General features: G+C 43.0%; 1 protein-coding gene across 5 annotated transcripts in view; it reads right to left on the reverse strand.

Annotated features, from left to right (window-relative positions):
• Nucleotides 1-865: 865 nt before the first annotated feature.
• The window catches only part of OSBPL6 (oxysterol binding protein like 6), a 284,303-nt gene continuing 264,657 nt past the window's right edge, over nucleotides 866-20,511 (reverse strand). For all 5 annotated transcript variants that reach the window (XM_040441312.1, XM_040441315.1, XM_040441310.1 and 2 more), the window contains 7 exons: nucleotides 14,933-14,996; nucleotides 11,580-11,658; nucleotides 9,496-9,640; nucleotides 6,726-6,870; nucleotides 5,079-5,205; nucleotides 4,691-4,813; nucleotides 866-2,208 (listed from right to left, as the gene is read on the reverse strand). In XM_040441312.1, coding sequence (XP_040297246.1) covers nucleotides 2,100-2,208; nucleotides 4,691-4,813; nucleotides 5,079-5,205; nucleotides 6,726-6,870; nucleotides 9,496-9,640; nucleotides 11,580-11,658; nucleotides 14,933-14,996 — 792 coding nt within the window. In that variant the 3' untranslated portion in view covers nucleotides 866-2,099. The remainder of the gene's footprint in view (nucleotides 2,209-4,690; nucleotides 4,814-5,078; nucleotides 5,206-6,725; nucleotides 6,871-9,495; nucleotides 9,641-11,579; nucleotides 11,659-14,932; nucleotides 14,997-20,511) is intronic.

Below are 20,511 nucleotides of genomic sequence, written 5' to 3' on the forward strand. Positions count from 1 at the left end.
GCTGCTTGTTCTAGAGCTGCTCTTAAAGTGGTTTTTCCATCTTGCTAGGATTTGCCATCATGTGTAGCTATGACACTGGCTGACCTGTTACATGTGCGCTTGGCAGCTGAAGGCATCTGTGTTGGTCCCATGTTCATATATGTCCACATTACTGGGAAAAGTGTAGTTTTAATATATGCAAATGAGTCTCTAGGAGCAACGGGGGCGTTGCTGTTACACCTAGAGGCTCTGCTCTCTCTGCAACTGCTGCACCCTCTCCACTTTGACAGGGCCAGGAGTGATTGTGTTAATGGTAACGCCCCTGTTGCTCCTAGAGGCTCATTTGCATATATTAAAACTTCATTTTTCTCAGCAATGTGGACACATATGAACATGGGAACAACACAAACGTCTTCCGCTGCCAAGTGCACATGTAACAGGTCAGTTTTATATGTACAAATCTGGTGACAGATGCTCTTTAACGGGATCAGCTCTTTCCTGAGCTGTTCTTAACAGCATTTAGAGATGTGCTTTACAGCAGCCACCATGGGCTATAGACATATACTGGAGGTCTCTTACTGATCTCTATGAGAGAGTTTTCTGTCATATGTGCAGAGGTCAGGACGGAGTAAATAAGCTTTGATATCTCCTATTGTGAATGGTGGATCCTTTGTTATCTATACATAGGTGATATCTGTCATTGTAATCCTGTCTGTGACGACAAGGAGATAACTGCAGTAAAGTGATCTGTACAGACCAAGAAGTGGCGCCTATTATTTGGCATAGTGGCCAGTGGGAAAATTGCAGGATTTAATGTTTTTTTTTTTTTTTAAATAATAGATATTGACATGAAGAATTAAGAGCCACAATAGTAATGATGCAGAGCTAAAATCAGACCTCACAACGTAGCGGATACAGTATTAAAATTTAACCCCTGTGCCTTTGCGCTGCAGAGGTGTAGAGACTTCCTATGCTTCCCATGCTGGGGACGGATTAGCTCCATAATTCGGCATCTAATGGATCCCAGTTTTATTTTTCCTTGCTGGATTCATTTGGAATCCAGCAGAGACAACCTCTGTGAAATAAGAGGTGCAGCAGGGCCCCACAGATTTCTATAGGTTCTGTATGACGGCTCCGTATAACTCGGAAATGTTAAGACGCCGTGCTATAGACATGTGCGTGAGCCCTAAATTAAAGGTGGAGCTTCACTTTCGGTATATCATTTTCATACCATTCAGCATCATTGGGGTTAATAATATGACCTTGCTAATAATCTGTCTATGGCAAAAAAAAAATCCTGGTGGGTTATCACTAGACCAGGCATTTGTAGGTACTCTACACAAGAATTACCTATACAGGCAACACCAGGAAGTATTGAATTTTGCTATAATCTGAATATATTTCCCATGGGAAAGATTCCATTTACAAAACAGCAAAATATCTGTGCAGTTATGCTTTTTTAATGGCAAATGTCCTGATAATGAAAAAGTATCGGAACATTCATTGGAATGGGGGGGGGGGGGGGTAATTGATGTCTAGGTAAGAGGTCCATAGATTCTATACGTCACCGTCTTGCTACAAATGCAGCAAATACTCTTAGGGTAGGTTCACACTTGCGGTAAGCAGATCCGGCAGAGTTCACTGGATCTGGCATAGCAGGGTGCTGCTGTTCACTGCCAGACCCCATTGACTATAATGGCATCCGGCATAAGTGATAGTTTTTGGCCAGACAAAAAAACCTTTGCATGCAGCATTTTTTGTCCGGCCAAAAGCTGAGATTTCACATGAATGAAACTGGATCCCCGTTGGATCCCATTATAGTCATGGGGGACCAGCGGTGAAAGGCATTATCTGGCCAGGCCAGATCCAGTGAACTCCGCCAGACTGTTCTCTGCCAGAACAGCCTGCTAGATCTGTTTAACGCAAGCGTGAACCCACCCTAAATATCTGTGGATATGTTACAGGTCAGTCAAGCAAATAGCATTTTAAAAATGAATATAAAAGCAAATGGTATGAAGCATCACAAAAAAATAATCTTGTAGCAATAATATGAAACTGAACTGTGCATAGATACTGATTTGTTGATATCATGATAGGTTTAACAAATCCATAGTCTAGCATCACCAAAGAATGGGTAATTCAATTTTGCTAAAACCAGGCTCCTTGCGCACTTCCCAGTAGGTGTCATTAGAAACCCAAGTCTCCTTATTATGGGTATCAATCACCTTCCTGCAAGTAGAACAAAAAGAGGGAAACAATGAAGCAATCAGGAAGGCGAATCCGATAACAGATATAAACGGTAAAACTGGAGCTTAGGAAATAACTCCTGCAGGTCACACATGACGGGGTCGCACTCTAGAGCTTCCCCTACCACAGGCATCAATAGCATGTTGTTTAGATACACTATGTACAGTATGTCTGATTGGTGGAGAGTCAATAACTGGGATGCTTAGAATAAAGGGGACATAACCCCTTGAGCCTATTGCATTTACACCAACAGATTATGTGACCAGGTTCTGCCCAATCAGACCAATGATTGGTGTGTACACGGCCATCTGACCAATGATTGGTGTGTACACGGCCAGCTGACCAATGATTGGTGTGTACACGGCCATCAGACCAATGATTGGTGTGTACACGGCCATCTGACCAATGATTGGTGTGTACACGGCCATCTGACCAATGATTGGTGTGTACACGGCCAGCTGACCAATGATTGGTGTGTACACGGCCAGCTGACCAATGATTGGTGTGTACACGGCCATCTGACCAATGATTGGTGTGTACACGGCCAGCTGACCAATGATTGGTGTGTACACGGCCAGCTGACCAATGATTGGTGTGTACACGGCCATCTGACCAATGATTGGTGTGTACACGGCCAGCTGACCAATGATTGGTGTGTACACGGCCAGCTGACCAATGATTGGTGTGTACACGGCCAGCTGACCAATGATTGGTGTGTACACGGCCAGCTGACCAATGATTGGTGTGTACACGGCCAGCTGACCAATGATTGGTCGGAAAATCTGTCAGATAATTTGTTAGTGTAAATGCCACAGGGATTTTCTGGGAAGTAAATTAACATATGTATATTTGTCTAGGTATATATATATGTATATATATATACACACACACACTATATATATTTTATTCATTCGCATTGATTATAATAGTAGTAGTAGTAGTAGTAGTAGTAGTAGTAGTGTGTGTGTGTGTATATATATATATATATATATACATACAGGTGAAACTCGAAAAATTCGAATATCATGACAAAGTCCATTTATTTCTGTAATGCAGCTTAAAATTAGAATTTTGTGAAAAGGTTCAATATTCTAGGCTCAAAGTGTCACACTCTAGTAAGCTGATTAATCCATAGCCCCTGAGCAAAGGGTGCCTCAAAACTGTGACTTTGGGGTTTCATAAGCTGTAAGCCATAATCATCCAAATTATAACAAATAAAGGCTTGAAATATCTCGCTTTGCATGTAATGAGTCTATCTCATATGTTAGTTTCACCTTTTAAGTTGCATTACTGAAATAAATGAACTTTTGCATGATATTCTAATTTTTTGAGTTTCGCCTGTATATACATACACACACACACTATATATATACTTCGATTGTGAGCCCCATTGGGAGGATCTTGATGCTATACAAGTGCATAAAATAAATAAAATATATTGCATTTATTATTGTAGAATATAGATATAGAGAGAGAGAGAGAGATATTGTCAAGTGAATAAGATGAGCACTTGTAATTACACCGTGCCGCCTCTACAAGCGAGAAGACGCGCGAGTAATTATGAAGAACCAACTCCTATTTAGACACATGTGTGCCACCAGCCGCTCCGATCATTTCAGGGGCAGCTGCAGAGGGTACAGCTCCCCCGTTTTTGTGATTGGTGGGGGTTGCAGTGGTAGGACCCCTACCGATCTGATAGTTATCCCCTATCCACAGGACAATAACTTTAACCAGCCACAGCCATGTGCAAACAGTATCTGGCTCTGCTTAACGTGCACATAACATCCATATATGTTTGATACTCTTGTTCTCTTTGTGTCTAAAATATGTATTGCATTATTAGCACTTCATCTTTAATTGTGCCTGCACCCCCCACCCCCGGTCCGCCACTGCTCCGTCTACAACTCCCCTCATCCTGAGCCTAAGGCCTCATGCACAAGGCAATTGTTTTGGTCCGCATCCGAGCCGCAGTTTTGGCAGCTCGGATGCGGACCCATTCACTTCAATGGGGCCACAAAAGATGCGGACAGCACTCTGTGTGCTGTCCGCATCTGTTGCTCCATTCCGTGGTCCGCAAAAAAATATAACCTGTCCTATTCTTGTCCGCGTTTTGCGGACAAGAATAGGCAGTTATATTAATGGCTGTCCGTGCCGTTCCGCAAATTGCGGAACGCACACGGACGCCATCAGTGTTTTGCAGATCTGCAATTTTCGGACCGCAAAACACACAACGGTCGTGTGCATGAGGCCTAATAGGGAGTATTCAGACTTGGTGCCTAGGGCAACCACCAGGTATAAATAGATGGAGATCTAGACTTGCTCCATGGATGTGAGGATGATCAGTGGAGTCTATTCAGAAGCACCACCTGGAATATACAGGCCAGGAGACTGATTTCTAGTTTCCATTTTTTTTAGTACAGTATTGAATGAGAATGGGTGAGAAGGAGAAGCTTTTTAAACATACCGGAAGTATTTTGGTTTATATTCTATATGGTTATCGTCTAAGTATTTTCTCTTGGTTCTCTGAAGCTCCTCAATTCTCTGTTTTTCTGCCGAGGCAGCTTCTACATTCCCTTCTTCAAGTAACCTGAAAATGTACAAAGCAAATGCAAATCAGATTTGCCACTGGGAAAAAAACAAGCCAAGAACCTGGGAGATAAATAGATGAGGAGCAAAACTTTGCGAGATTGAACAAAATTGGCATTTTTATTGTTGAACTTCCAGCGGCACGCTTGCTAAAGGTTTCCATTCTTCTCACTTCCTGGACGTCAGTATAGTTATGCTGTACATTTTATTAGCAACTTAAAAAAAAAAACAATCCTAACTTTATAGTAAATATAAGCAATTCCTGCCTCTGATCCGGCCTGAATCTTGCATCAGTCTTTGGAAGGAATTCGCTCATCACTGGATCCAACGCATTCAGTTCAATGGCAAATCTTGTGAAGCCGTAATAGAGTTCGTAATTGGTTGGCATGGAACCTTGTAAAAAATGTAATAATATACAATATCAGTCCCTCATACATCTCAGTAGATATGCTCTATCTTGAATTTAGACAGATTCAGGAATTAAAGGAGTTTTTGTAAATGCAGGGAATGCATTAAAATAACCGCTCCAGTCCCTGCCGATCACATTCTGTCTAACCATGTGACTAATATAAGGGAATCTGTCGGCAGCGACCTCCCCTATCAAACTGTTTGCATAGACACATAGCTGTGGCTCACTTGATTGAAATGCTGTTTTTCTTTTGTTGATCCGAGGATCCGTTCTCAAGTTATGATACTTTTTCTTAATATGAAAATTAGGCCTTGAGGGCGTCACCATTGCTCTTGTTGCACCCAAGCTCTGCGTCTTTCTGTGGCCAGCCCCAACCTGGCTGCTTTGATTGACAGGGGCAGGCAGTGGCAAAGCAGCGAGGGAGGGGCTTGCCACAGAAAGGAACGGAGCTTGGGTGCAACAAGAGCAATGGTGACGCCCTCACTACACCAAAGGCCTAATTTGCATATTGAGAAAATGTATCGTGACTCGAGAACGAAGCCTTGGATCAACAATAGGGAAAACAGTGTTTTAATCATCGGGTGGACCACAGCTATGTGTCTATGCAAACAGTTTAGGGAAGTCACTGGTCACAGATTTGCTTTAAGCAAGTAAGTATTGGTTGCTTCTGTCCTCAGATGTCACAATACAAACTGCATGCACTGTTAAATAGATCTCTTAAACCTGGTGAGACTGGTGGACTTACTTTAAAAATCAATATCAGAATGTCTGTCTAAACCTTTTTAAAAGTTTTCCCATCCAATATTAAAATGAGCATTTTCTGAATGCGGCTATTGCTAGAGAGGGGACATTTGCACAGGTTCTCACCACAAAGAGCATGTAATCAACCAGGGCCGGTCCCCCTCTTTCCAACATCCTACACTGTCTGTCTCTATAGTATATATGGCTTTGGGTGGGACCCCCTTAACCTGGATACTTGAGAGAGGGGACTTCTGCGCAGGTTCTCACCACAAAGGGGAAGTGATCAACCAGGGCTGGGCACCCTTTTTCTAACATCCTACACTGTCTGCCTTTGGGTGGGACGCCCTTAACCTGGATACTTGATTAATAATTGTACTCTTGTAGGACATGATCCCTAAAACAGAGATGTAATTTGTGGTCGAAGTCAATAATGAATGTCGTTGTGAATCCACTAAATTCACTGTATTTCACATGGGCCAACTAACTGTTCCTTCAAACCAATTTTCCATTCTGTATGTAGAAGCTGCCAGAATAAGCAAGGAGAGCACCTTGGTGTAGTTGGAGGACCAGTCTTTTATACAAGTGAACTGTGTTTTCTCAGGTGTAGACCTCATCTGTAGTGCTGGCAATTTTCAGAGCACCTGTGTATTTCTTTGTGATTACCATGCGTCTGCTATAGATTTTGTCCCGTCATAGTCCAAATCCATTAAGTTTTCCATCAATGCTTCCTAACAATAATGCAGTGTTAGTAATTTTGCTTTACCTGGCCTCCATATGCATTTTGCTGCGGGGGCATCACCACAATACAGTGCCTCATGCCACTTCCCAAAAAGTCGATGTACGACCTTTCCTTCCTGATTCATCACCACTCCATGAATCTCATTTACACTGGAGCTCCAATAATTTCCCTAGTAGAGAAAGAGTCATGAGTATATAGTGGTCACAATGCACATTTTGCTCGTTTGCACCACATCAGTAATAATAGGATATTCTGTGTATGGACTGTGGTTACAACTTCAAAATTCATTATGTAGGGCAGGAGAGGCCAGAAGTTTTTAGAATGGGACCTACTTTTTTTTTTTAATCCTGGAGACAGGGCCATGTGCCATGTGAAGGGTGCTGTGGCAAATGTTTTAGATGACTCTTTTTCAGATATCCTGGATCCCCCACAATATTGATAACAGCCACTTACTTATTGCATTTGCTAATAAGCCATGCTGTCTCCATAAATGACCCTGCTAAACCTCCACCCTGCTCTGGCCTAGGACATTATTAGAGGTCAGCTTGTGCGAGTTATATCAGCTGAGGCTGGGTTCACATATATCTGCCCACCTACTGTACAGTAGTTTCTCTCCAGTGTAATGTTCTGTTGTATCACTCATGGCATCCAGCACATCAGTTCTGACGTTGGATGTCTCAGAGTGCTGGACAGAAAAGTGCAGTGTGCAGAATTGTTGGGTCCAATGTTTTAAGGCTACACATACAGCAGTTCCATCCATCTGTGGCATAAAACTACTGATACATATGTGTACTCAGACTAGAGGTAGTCAAAATCACAGATACCTATGATTCTGCACCACGCCTTTCACTAGAAAAAGACTGTGACGCACAAATCTACTATTTAACACCACTGATGTTGGGTGATATTTACTGGATATATTCCTTCAATGCAAGACTTAAATGATGTGCCTGATGAACAGGTATTTACCATATTAGTACACATACAGTGCTGCCCATAATTATTCATACCCCATTTTGACTTAAAGTTACTTTTATTCAACCAGCAAGTAATTTTTTGACGGGAAATGACATAGGTGTCTCCCAAAAGATAATAAGACGATGTAAAAGTGTCCAGTCCAAAATTATTCATTCCCTTCTCAATAACCAATAGAAAAGCCTTTATTGGCTATTTCAGCAATCAAACGCTTCCTATAATTGCAGACCAGCTTTTTGCATGTCTCCACAGGTATTTTTGCCCATTCATCTTTAGCAATAAGCTCCAAATCTTTCAGGTTGGAGGGTCTTCTTGCCATCACCCTGATCTTTAGCTCCCTCCACAGATTCTCAATTGGATTCAAGTCTCGACTCTGGCTGGGCCACTCCAAAACGTTAATGTTGTTGTCTGCTAACCATTTATTCACCACTTTTGCTGGATGTTTTGGGTCATTGTCATGCTGAAATGTCCACTGGTGCCCAAGGCCAAGTTTCTCTGCAGACTGCCTGATGTTGTCGTTGAGAATCCTCATGTATTGCTCTTTTTTCATGGTGCCGTTTACTGTGATTAGGTTCCCTGGTCCATTGGCTGAAAAACACCCCCAAAGCATTAGGTTCCCACCACCATGTTTGACAGTGGGGATGGTGTTCTTTGGTTTGAATGCTTCTCCTTTTTTACGCCAAATGAAGGAAACATCATTGTGACCAAACAATTAATTTTTTTTTTCATCTGACCATAACAGAGAAGACCAGAAGTCTTCTTCTTTGTCCAGATGAGCTTTTGCAAAGGCCAAGCAAGCTTTTGTGTGCCTTATCTGGAGAAGTGGCGTCCTCCTTGGTCTGCATCCGTGGAACCCAGCAGTGTGCAGTGTCCGTTGGATTGTCTGCCTTGAGACATTGCCACTAGCAGAGCCCAGATTCACCAGAATGGCCTTGGTGGTGATCCTTGGATTCTTTTTCACCTCTCTAACTATCCTCCTGGCCAGCACAGGTGTCACTTTTGGCTTCCGACCACGTCCTCTGAGATTTTCCACAGTGCGGAACATCTTGTATTTTTTTTATAATACTTTGCACTGTAGCCACTGGAACTTGAAAACATTTAGAAATGGCCTTGTAGCCCTTTCCTGACTTGCGCAGCTGCAGGTCCTCACTGCAGGTCACAATGCGCAGCTGCAGGTCCTCACTGAGCTCCTTTGTCTTAGCCATGACTGTCCACAAACCAACTGCAGAGAGCTGCTGTTTTTCACCTGTTGAGTTGATTAAAACAGCTGTTCCCAATTAATCAGGGTAATTAGGATGCTTTAGAACAGCTTGGACTATTTCGGATGGTATAGAACTTTCGATTTTCCCACAGACTGTGACAGTTTGTGAAGGGTATGAATAATTTTGGACTGGACACTTTTTACTCAAATGTAAATAAAAACTGAGAAATGTTTTTTTCCCACAATAATGCCTCTTGTACATCGTCTTATTATCTTTTGGGAGACACCTATGTCATTTCCCGTCAAAAAATTACTTGCTGGTTGAATAAAAGTAACTTTAAGTCCAAATTTGCCAGGGGTATGAATAATTATGGGCAGCACTGTAGATGTCATAGAGGGTGCTCCTCCACTTTGGAGTTCCATCTATGATCCAGAACTGATAGCCACTTTGTAACAGCGGCTCCCATTCTGGCAGATTTGCTCCTTCCATGTATTACATATTACATGTAATACTACATGTCTTATGTGGCGGACACTGCAGGACAAATACCTGACTGGCCATCTATCACACTTGATATTAGAATTATTTCAGTAATTTAAAGGATGTAACCTCCATACCTTGATGAATGTCATCTTACACGTAGCAGCGCTGTTCTTTGCGTTGTGAATGGTGATCTCGCCATAATGTTCAATCCACCGTCTACCACTGAGGATGTTATGTATGCAGGTCGTAACTTTATTCCAAACATAGCAATCTCCGTACCTACAAATAAAGCCCAGAAAGCAAAGTGGTTTAGTCTGCAAATACCCGAAGATGACGATGTGAACCTAACCTAATACACAAGCTGCACCCTCACGTAGTAGACCCCTCAGCTGCTGCAGACCCTTGCGCTGATGAAAAGCAGTTCACATTAATTAGATGGTTTTGTTTCCTCTAAAAAAAGATGTTATGTACCTATAGTATAAATTATTATAGGGGTTATCTGAGATTAGTAAAAAAAAAAAAAAAAAGTCTGCTTTCTTTTTGGTTCCAGAAACAGCTCCACTCTTACCCATGGGCTGTTCCTGGTATTGCAGCCTAGTCCTGTTCAATTGAATCGGAGCAGCACTGCAGCAACCGGCCACTGACCACAGCAGCTCCTGAAAACAGCTGATCAGAGGGAGTCCCAGAACTCAAACCACCACCGATCTGATCAATAGTAAAATCCCACAAAACCCCTTTAAGACTCTCTAAATACTAAGATTTCCCTAGGTATCCATGATCGTATCTTTTATGTGGGCATAAAAATAATTGCTGCTGACAAATGTATTTTTTCATGATGAGAGGTTAGAATGATCGACTGCAAGAATGGTCATTCATTCAAACCCCTCCGGACCCCTATATTGTCGATCTAGGCTCATTCGGGCAATTCTTCTCCCCATGTAAAAGAAAGCAGAATCTCTGTAGCAGAAAACCCTTGTTCAGATTTACTGTGCACCTGACTGTCACCAGCCGAGGAGATAATTATGAAGGTGGAGATTAGCGTTAATTAGCCTGTCCCAGGGTGTTGTACTCAGCACAGAGGAAATCTATCATGTAAAGATTTCGATCCTGCTAAAGGCAAATCTTGGTGGTGCAGCTGGCTACGATACCACGTGGCTCACGTGTCAGTAAAAGACAAAAACAGTGCAAAACCCTTCCTACTGAACATAGTAACTAAACCACCCACGTAATGAAGCTGAACAGCGGATTTATCATTATTAAAGACAGAAAATTGAGAAGCACAAATCTATGCCTGCTAAGATTTCATTTTCTGTCCTTAGGATAGTCCAAGATGTGCAAAAATGTTTTTTTTTAGAGGAGTGCATCTGTTAAAGGGGTTATCCGGGAAAATACATTGATGATCTATTCTCAGGATAGGTCATTAATATCAGATGAGTAGGGGTCCGACCCCCGGGACCCCCGCTCTTCAGCTGTCAGATGAGGGCGGAGCACCATGGCCTCTTCCTAGGCCAGTGATGTCACTGTATATGGCCTTGTTGCAGCTCAGCTCCATTCAAGTCAATGGGGCTGAGCTGCAATAACAAGCACTGCCTCTAGACCATGTATGGTGGTGAGCACAGCGGCTCTCTGAAACAACTGATCTTCAGGGGTGCCTGAGGATAGGTCATCATTATCTTTTCCAGGATAACCCCCCTTTCTCTCCTCTTATGATCCACACCTGATTTTGGCTTCAAAAACCGCACCAAAAAGTCTGAACGTGTGTCCGCACCCTCACAGTTTCTTCTCGTTGGATGGCTGCAGCAAGTGTTTTACATTTTGGGGAAAAGTAACATAGTATATAAGGCTGAAAAAAGACATTGGTCCATCCAGTTCAGCCTGCAAGTGTTTTCCAAATGAAGAAATGTGACACCAGCTACAAAGCAACTTGCAGTACCCTCTATCCACATGTTTGCATGAAAGATTTTAGTTCTAGCCAGTGACAGATCCAGAATTCTAAGTATAGACAGACTTAATGGATGGGTGGAAGCTTGAGAAAGGCCCACGTTGGTGGGCTGAAACGTTGCACTGGACACATGGGTGAATAAATCTTTCACATTTCACTAAATTTGGAGTTCTGCTGTATTTTTGGATACATAGATAATCAACAGACAGACAGATAGACAGACACACATAGATAGCTAGATAGAATCATGTTGCGCATAAATATAGCATGACTCACTTTGGAAGGGTAACATTCATTGTTCCAAAAGGCAGTATTTCCATGGATTTTCCCCAAAATTTATTTTTCCATCTGACATCTGAAAATAAAATTCACTTTAATACAGCATTGTAAAGAAAAAAAAATGTCCTCATTATGAAAAAGATTATTAAGATCATGCGTTGTCCAGGATTACAGAAACAACCGAGCGGGCTGTGCTTTTTCTATATATAAACCTACAAAACCTCTCAGCACTCCACTCCACTCCACCTGGGACAACACACAATGTCATAGCAAAAACCACCAGTGGGACCAATTATCAAAAAATAATACCAACTTTATTTCAATAATATACACTGCTCAAAAAAATAAAGGGAACACAAAAATAACACATCCTAGATCTGAATTAATTAAATATTCTTCTGAAATACTTTGTTCTTTACATAGTTGAATGTGCTGACAACAAAATCACACAAAAATAAAAAAATGGAAATCTAATTTTTCAACCCATGGAGGTCTGGATTTGGAGTCACACTCAAAATTAAAGTGGAAAAACACACTACAGGCTGATCCAACTTTGATGTAATGTCCTTAAAACAAGTCAAAATGAGGCTCAGTAGTGTGTGTGGCCTCCACGTGCCTGTATGACCTCCCTACAATGCCTGTGCATGCTCCAGATGAGGTGGCGGACGGTCTCCAGAGGGATCTCCTCCCAGACCTGGACTAAAGCATCTGCCAACTCCTGGACAGTCTATTGGTGGATAGAGCGAGACATGATGTCCCAGATGTGCTCAATTGGATTCAGGTCTGGGGAACGGGCGGGCCAGTCCATAGCATCAATGCCTTCGTCTTGCAGGAACTGCTGACACACTCCAGCCACATGAGGTCTACCATTGTCTTGCATTAGGGGGAACCCAGGGCCAACCGCACCAGCATATGGTCTCACAAGGGGTCTGAGGATCTCATCTCTGTACCTAATGGCAGTCAGGCTACCTCTGGCGAGCACATGGAGGGCTGTGCGGCCCTCCAAAGAAATGCCACCCCACACCATTACTGACCCAATGCCAAACCGGTCATGCTGGAGGATGTTGCAGGCAGCAGAACGTTCTCCACGGCATCTCAAGACTCTGTCACGTCTGTCACATGTGCTCAGTGTGAACCTGCTTTCATCTGTGAAGAGCACAGGGCGCCAGTGGCGAATTTGCCAATCTTGGTGTTCTCTGGCAAATGCCAAACGTCCTGCACAGTGTTGGACTGTAAGCACAACCCCCACCTGTGGACGTCGGGACCTCATATCACCCTCATGGAGTCTGTTTCTGACCGTTTGAGCAGACACATGCACATTTGTGGCCTGCTGGAAGTCATTTTGCAGGTCTCTGGCAGTGCTCCTCCTGTTCCTCCTTGCACAAAGGCGGAGTTAGCGGTCCTGCTGCTGGGTTGTTGCCCTCCTACGGCCTCCTCCACGTCTCCTGATGTACTGGCATGTCTCCTGGTAGCGCCTCCATGCTCTGGACACTACGCTGACAGACACAGCAAACCTTCTTGATACAGCTCGCATTGATGTGCCATCCTGGATAAGCTGCACTACCTGAGCCACTTGTGTGGGTTGTAGACTCCGTCTCATGCTACTACTAGAGTGAAAGCACCGCCAGCATTCAAAAGTGACCAAAACATCAGCCAGGAAGCATAGGAACTGATAAGTGTTCTGTGGTCACCACCTGCAGAACCACTCCTTTATTGGGGGTGTCTTGCTAATTGCCTATAATTTCCACCTGTTGTCTATCCCATTTGCACAACAGCATGTGAAATTGATTGTCACTCAGTGTTGCTTCCTAAGTGGACAGTTTGATTTCACAGAAGTGTGATTGACTTGGAGTTACATTGTGTTGTTTAAGTGTTCCCTTTATTTTTTTGAGCAGTGTATATAGAATATGGAGGAAAAAGGCAGGATGGAAAAGGATATACAGAGAAGCGAGGGGCAAAACCTCATTAGACACCCATGTACCTCCGCAGAACTGTGATAACAGTCTCCGGATGCCAGGCTATACGCTGTGCCGCACAAAAAATGGCCATAAATCTCTAAAAAGAAGAATAAAACAACAATGGTAATGATATACATCACCCACCCCTATAAGGGAATATGTTGGAGTACCTTCAATGGAGGCAGACCAAGCAACTGCTACTGGGCTCGGAGGAGGAGGGAGGCCAACACTGAACTTCTTCTCCTGACAAGGAAACACTGCATTTTCATGTAGCCGCCACAAGGGGGAGCACAAGGCAAAGAGACTATTTCAGTATTCATTCTAGTAAATGGTAACTGTATACATTTCTGTCCCATGAGCTCCCCCTTGTGGTGGCTGCAGGTAACCAGCATTGAAATAGATGGGAAGCAGATTTATCAGTGTATTTTTGGCAGCTGTCTGGTGTAAATACATTGAGAAAAATGGTGTTCAGAATGAGCACCATACTTATTAAGCACCTAGTTCCGACACAGAATTGGATACATTTTTTTTTTACAATTTTTTAAAATAACATTTCTTCTGTTAAATTGTTAAAAAAAAAAATGTGTTGGATTGCACATTGCATTGCCTGGGAGTGATTGGCAGGAAAAGAAGTTCAGTGTTGGCCCCCCTCCTCCTCCGGGCCCAGTAGCAGTTTCTTGGTCTGCCTCCATTGAAGGTACTCCACTGGTGACTGCACTCAGTAAGCTGCCACAAGCAACCAGCTTGTAATCTAGTATCTACATCTATGTGGGTTGTGTTGTTGCTTCCATTCATAGCATAAGGCACAACGCTGGTAACCTGGGTGGGGCAGGAGGGGCCCATACTAACTTTTGCCATGGGGCCTGGGCCCTATGATATGTATGCTTCTGGCTGTCACATACTGAATTCATTTATTTGGACTTCAAAATGACACTATAATAAAATATGGGGATTCACTTAAAATCGGTAGTGGATCCTGTTCTGTATTGGATTACAGCTGTGATGATTGTGATACCTTCTTAGTCAGAATTCATTTCAAATAGTCTTCTCCAGGTAAGTGCAAGTAGGTGGTGAGTGACAGCCAATTCACCCGATGGTATGATTGCTATGCATAATAATCATAAGCTGACAACTGCGCTCCCATTCAGATTACCAGCAGAAATGTACATGGCCATCTTCCAGAGTCTGGACTTATATTTTTTCATTTAATGAACTACAGGTTGGAGTTGGCAGACGTTGGGGTAATGGATGGTCACAGCAAACATATCAGATGAAAGAACTAAATATAACCCAGTTCTGACACCTTTACTTTATACTTTTAAATGTATGCAACCTACAAAAACCATAAAAATTCTTAATATCGTCCATAAATAGCACAATTATCAACATTACCTTGCCAGAAGACAAAATTCCTCGACTCACAGTGACAGGCAGAAATTGGGGGGTGATGGCTAACCTAAAAAAAAAGAAGATAGAGGATGGCTGAGCAAAAGACCGGCTGGCTAGACCTGCACCAGATTTATCACAGGGGTGGACGGTAAACGTGGGGCAGAGATAGACACTTCTGTCTATCTCTATATCAACCATGGGTTGGCTTTCTTTGGACAGAATTTTATGTTGGAATTGTAGCACAATGCATCTTAGGCCCCACTCCTTTCTCATTAAGCTGCGCCTATTTCAGGCTAGGCACACAATTTCTCTATACCTAGATGCACCAAATTATGGCACATTTTGTAGCAATTTAGGCTAAGATCCATGTGCACTCATATTAATAAACGTGGGCCAAAGTTTTGTGAATGAAGGATCTAGCCCTATTGGGTATATGGATGTGGGGAGCTCTATACGCCAGCTCTGGTGGAATCAAAGCAGCCATATATTACATGGTTGCATATTCATGATTGGCCACATAGAGGTTATTACAGAGCCTCTGCCTAATTACAGCTGGCCAGACATTTTAGACATCAGCCAAGCACTCTACCAGCCTCCGAATACCCATGCGTTCTAGACTCTGCATGTGTTCTGAATGTGGATGGGGGAGTATAGCACTCTGAGACACCTCTGGCGGTAACTTATCTTCTCAAGAATAAAATGATTGGACACGTTAATATTCAAGTGCCCGATCCTTATCTCCCTGACATCTGCTGTCAGGATGGAGTTAGGAGGCCACATGCACATTAGATGGTCATCCGGTCCTCATAAAATCATCAGGTTTGGCCAACATAAATATAATGACGATGGCCAGCTTTTCAGAGGCCAGACCTGCGATGATCAGTTGTTCCCCAATGTGGCTTTTTTGTAGGCTACCCTAGCTGGGAAAGGACAAGCAACATGTATCAATTTAAAGGGGTTTTATGGTCCTTTTACACTGATGATCTATCCTCAGGATAGGCAATCAAAAAGTGATCGGCAGGGATCCGATACCCACACAGATCAGCTGTCTTGCAATAGCCCCGGCGCTGGAACTGCAGTTACTAAAGTGCTGCTTCCATTCACTTCATCCAGCGGCTGATTGGCGGGTGTGTGGGATCAAATATTGATGGGCTATCTATATGCCATCAATATAAAAGGACCGGAAAGCCCCTTTAATAGAGGTTGCGAGTATATCAACAAAATAATGGAGCAAACATGTTAGAACAAAGGTGATCAGTTAGCTTGTTGCAAGCATATTAGTTCTTATAGTACACGGAAATGTACAGTACTTACTGAGCTCTGAAACGTCTGTAGATATCAGCGGCCTGCTCTAAATGTGAATAGCTACAAACTGATGAGCTGCTGGCCTGCACTTAGATCCCCATAAGCCAAGAAGCACCATGTTATACCCAAACATGCTAATACTTCAGTGCTTTGAAGGTATTAACCTAGGTAGGCTACATTTTATTTTGCAGAAGGTACTGATTTCCCTTGCAGGTTTCTCACTGGTATGCAGTTTTAGGGCCATGCTACATGGGAAAACGTCTGCAGGAAAGCCTATCTTTAGAAGGAAGAAAACAGTCTCTCTAGTGCTACCTACGTGGCTGTCCTGTGCTGTCTACAGATCTATGTCTCTAACCAGAACAGCATAAACAAAGTAGTAGAGCAGCACAACCGGACCTCTTGACCAAAACCGATGGGACCGCAGATCCACAGCAGTCCAAGAAACAGTAATAAATGGCAGAAGTCACAGCAGCATATCCGGTGCGTCTTTTTATTGGAAGCCTTGGGTGCACACACAAACAAAGTACGACGTTTCGGCTAGTAGCCTTTGTCAAGTATACAAATGGTAAAAACTGGCAAACATAAATACATATATGTGACCCCTCCTATAACATGCTGGAGCCAATCACTAAAAGGCTCAGCCCAATCAACACATGTGTAGAATCAAAAACGGCCTCCTCATCAATCTGGCCGTCTGAGACACGCCACAATAGCGATGTGTACCTGATCCATGCCATGTGTCATCCGACATCGCCAACCATGTTCGCGCTCACCAAGTCGGCGTCCGACTGCCTGCAATGTGCATGTCGATGACGTCATCACGCCGCCATCCCAGCGTGACTTCGTCAGTCACGTGCGTCATGCGTCATCCGATCACCTGATGACCACGTGATGGGCGCAAGGTCCTTTACACCCAATGCAACTCCCGCAGTAGGGAAAACACTATTAGCGGACATCCCCGCCGGCCCTAGATATATCAATGGGGACAACACCATGTCTCACACACCGATATAAATGCCAGGGCGATTATTCAATCAATATCGAATAAAGTTACATAAAGCAGGATGCATGTTGCGCATTGCAATCAATCATTAGCAGACCTTTAATCTGGAGCATGATTGCATAGGGGTCGGATGAGACAGCAGATACATATCAGTGATATTCTGTGTATGAATATGAAAAATACAATAAATAAACAAGTGAAGGTGATCAAAAATAATGATAATGTACCATACAATACCATGTAAAAGTAATGTTTATACTGAGTCAGACATCAATACCTGAACTATTTACCTATCTACACTGTTCACATTAAATTCGATATTGAGTCCCTGGGGTTGTGCACTGTAGGTTGCTACACAAGTCTAGATCCGGGATTTCCTTGGTTGACAGAGTGTCCACTTTTTAAGCTTCCCCCAAAAGTAGGGATAAAGGACGCATTCTGTTTGTGTCCACCTATGGTGGCCACAGTGTTGATATAGCACAGATTTTGAGGAGTGAATGGCATATTTTACACAGGGGTTTTCCCACTATCTGTGAATTTGATAGCCCGCCACTGATGGCATACAAGCGGGCACCAATTTCCATGACAAACTGATTAAAACTGACATAGGAGATACTACCAAGGGGGGTCAGAGTTACCTCAAACCCAGAAAGATGGGGAATTTCCCATGTCTGGGTTGTTGCAACTGTGGGAAAATGCTAAAGGGGAACACCTTTGTGCACCCATACAGCGGCAAGAGATAAAACATTGCAGGACATTACACATGTCGGTCCAAGTTTGTAATTTACATGATTGTTTGTCCCTGTAGCTTGGTCTACGTGGGAGAAACAACCATGGAAATTAGGGAGCGTATCAATAAACACAAAAGTACCATAAGGAAAAAAATGTTGGTTAAACATTATAATGACTGTGGACACTCTGTCCAGATTTCGGGTCATTGATTCAGCTGACGTTCCCAAGAGGGGCGGTGATAGGGAGCGTATGTTAAGAAAAAAGGAGCCTAAATGGATCTTTACACTACAATCTTTACAACCCCAGGGACTCAATATCGAATTTAATGTGAACAGTGTAGATAGGTAGAATAGTTCAGGTATTGATGTCTGACTCAGTATAAACATTACTTTTACATGGTATTGTATGGTACATTATCATTATTTTTGGTCACCTTCACTTGTTTATTTATTGTATTTTTCATATTCATACACAGAATATCACTGATATGTATCTGCTGTCTCATCCGACCCCTATGCAATCATGCTCCAATTTAAGGTCTGCTAATGATTGATTGCAATGCGCAACATGTATCCTGCTTTATGTAACTTTATTCGATATTGATTGAATAATCGCCCTGGCATTTATATCGGTGTGTGAGACATGGTGTTGTCCCCATTGATATATCTAGGGCCAGCGGGGATGTCCACTAATAGTGTTTTCCATACTGCGGGAGTTGCATTGGGTGTAAAGGACCTTGCGCCCGTCACGTGGTCATCAGGTGATCGGATGACGCATGACGCACGTGACTGACGGTGTCACGCTGGGATGGCGGCGTGATGACGTCATCGACATGCGCATTGCAGGCAGTCGGACGCCGACTTGGTAAGCGCGAACATGGTTGGCGATATCGGATGACACATGGCATGGATCAGGTACACAACACTATTGTGGCGTGTCTCAGACGGCCAGATTGATGAGAAGGCTGTTTTTGATTCTACACATGTGTTGATTGGGCTGAGCCTTTTAGTGATTGGCTCCAGCATGTTATAGGAGGGGTCACATATATGTATTTATGTTTGCCAGTTTTTACCATTTGTATATTTGACAAAGGCTACTGCGTAGCCGAAACGTCATACTTTGTTTGTGTGTGCACCCAAGGCTTCCAATAAAAAGACGCACCGGATATGCTGCTGTGACTTCTGCCATTTATTACTGTCTCTAACCAGAGTCATCTTACAGGGCAGCCACCTTCGGGTGGCACTAGTGAGACAGCTTTCTTCTTTCTAGAGGAGAGGTGTATATTTTATTGCAAACATAAAGAGGATAGTCATATGCAGTCTGGAGTAAGAGATCTATTAAAGGGGGTTTCCATCCTTAAGATATTGATGACCTATTCTCAGGTTAGGTCGTCAATATCAGATCAGTTGGCGTCCAACATCCAACATCCCCTCCAATCTGCTGTTTCAGGCAGCCACCAGCACCGGAAACTTTATACAGTGGACAGAAGGTTCCATCCACAGTGTAGCTTCCAGCACCGGCGACTGCAGCTCAGCTCCCATTGAATGGCAGCCACTACACGGTAGATGGAACCTTCTGCTTCTGGCTCTATCAACAGTATTGTTTTCATTACTGGCCGCTACCAGAAACCCATTTAAGTGCCAGCAGTCTGTAGTGCATGCAAATAACTCGGTATCTGAAATAGAATATATATGTATGTAAGAAATTCCTCTAATGGAACTATGCCTTACAATGGTTCTCCAGGACTACAAAAATATGGCTGCTTTGTTCCAAAAACAACACCACTGCTGTCCTGCGAGGTATTACAGCTCGGCCCTATTAACTTCAAAAGAGTTGAGCTGCAATACAAGAACACAACCTATGGGCAGGCGAGGTGTTGTTTTTGGAATAAAATGGAATGTTTTTTTAATCCTAGACAACCCCTTAAAAGGTGTTATACAGGGTTTTTCCCAAAAATCTGTGTCACCTTCCATTTCTAAAAGAAAATTAGTTTTTTGAATTCTGTACAATACCTTTATTTTAACTCTCCAGTACAAACCTAAAATTTGACTACACATGACACATAAAGTCAACATACCAGGTGCAACTTCTTCCTCTGTTGTGGTTCCTCATCAGATTCCTTTCAAGGTGGCTGCCACTGTTTTAGAGTTCCCCATGCTGAGCACTGTAAGACTGTCTAAGACACGCACCCCCTTCACTGCCCTTGGATGTACACAGCTCCTACATCATTGGTGCTGGTCCATCGAAGGGTAATGGAAGGGGGTGTCTTAGACTTTCCTACATAGGAAAATATGAGATGGACAACTTGAAAAGAATCTGATGGTGGACTGTAACAGAGGAATGGAGGTGGCATAGAAGGAACAGAGGGCACCTGGCATGTTGACTATACATGTGTCATGCCTAGTCAAATTTTAGGTTTGGACTGGAGGGTCACTTTAAGCATAGTATGTTAATAGTGTGGAAGAGACATTATGTATTTATATAAATAACACCAATCTCTAGACGAATGCTACTGAATAATTATAATTATAAGAGATGTAAA

This window comes from Bufo bufo, chromosome 7, assembly GCF_905171765.1.
Source record: "Bufo bufo chromosome 7, aBufBuf1.1, whole genome shotgun sequence".
Classification (NCBI taxonomy): Eukaryota; Metazoa; Chordata; class Amphibia; order Anura; family Bufonidae; genus Bufo; species Bufo bufo.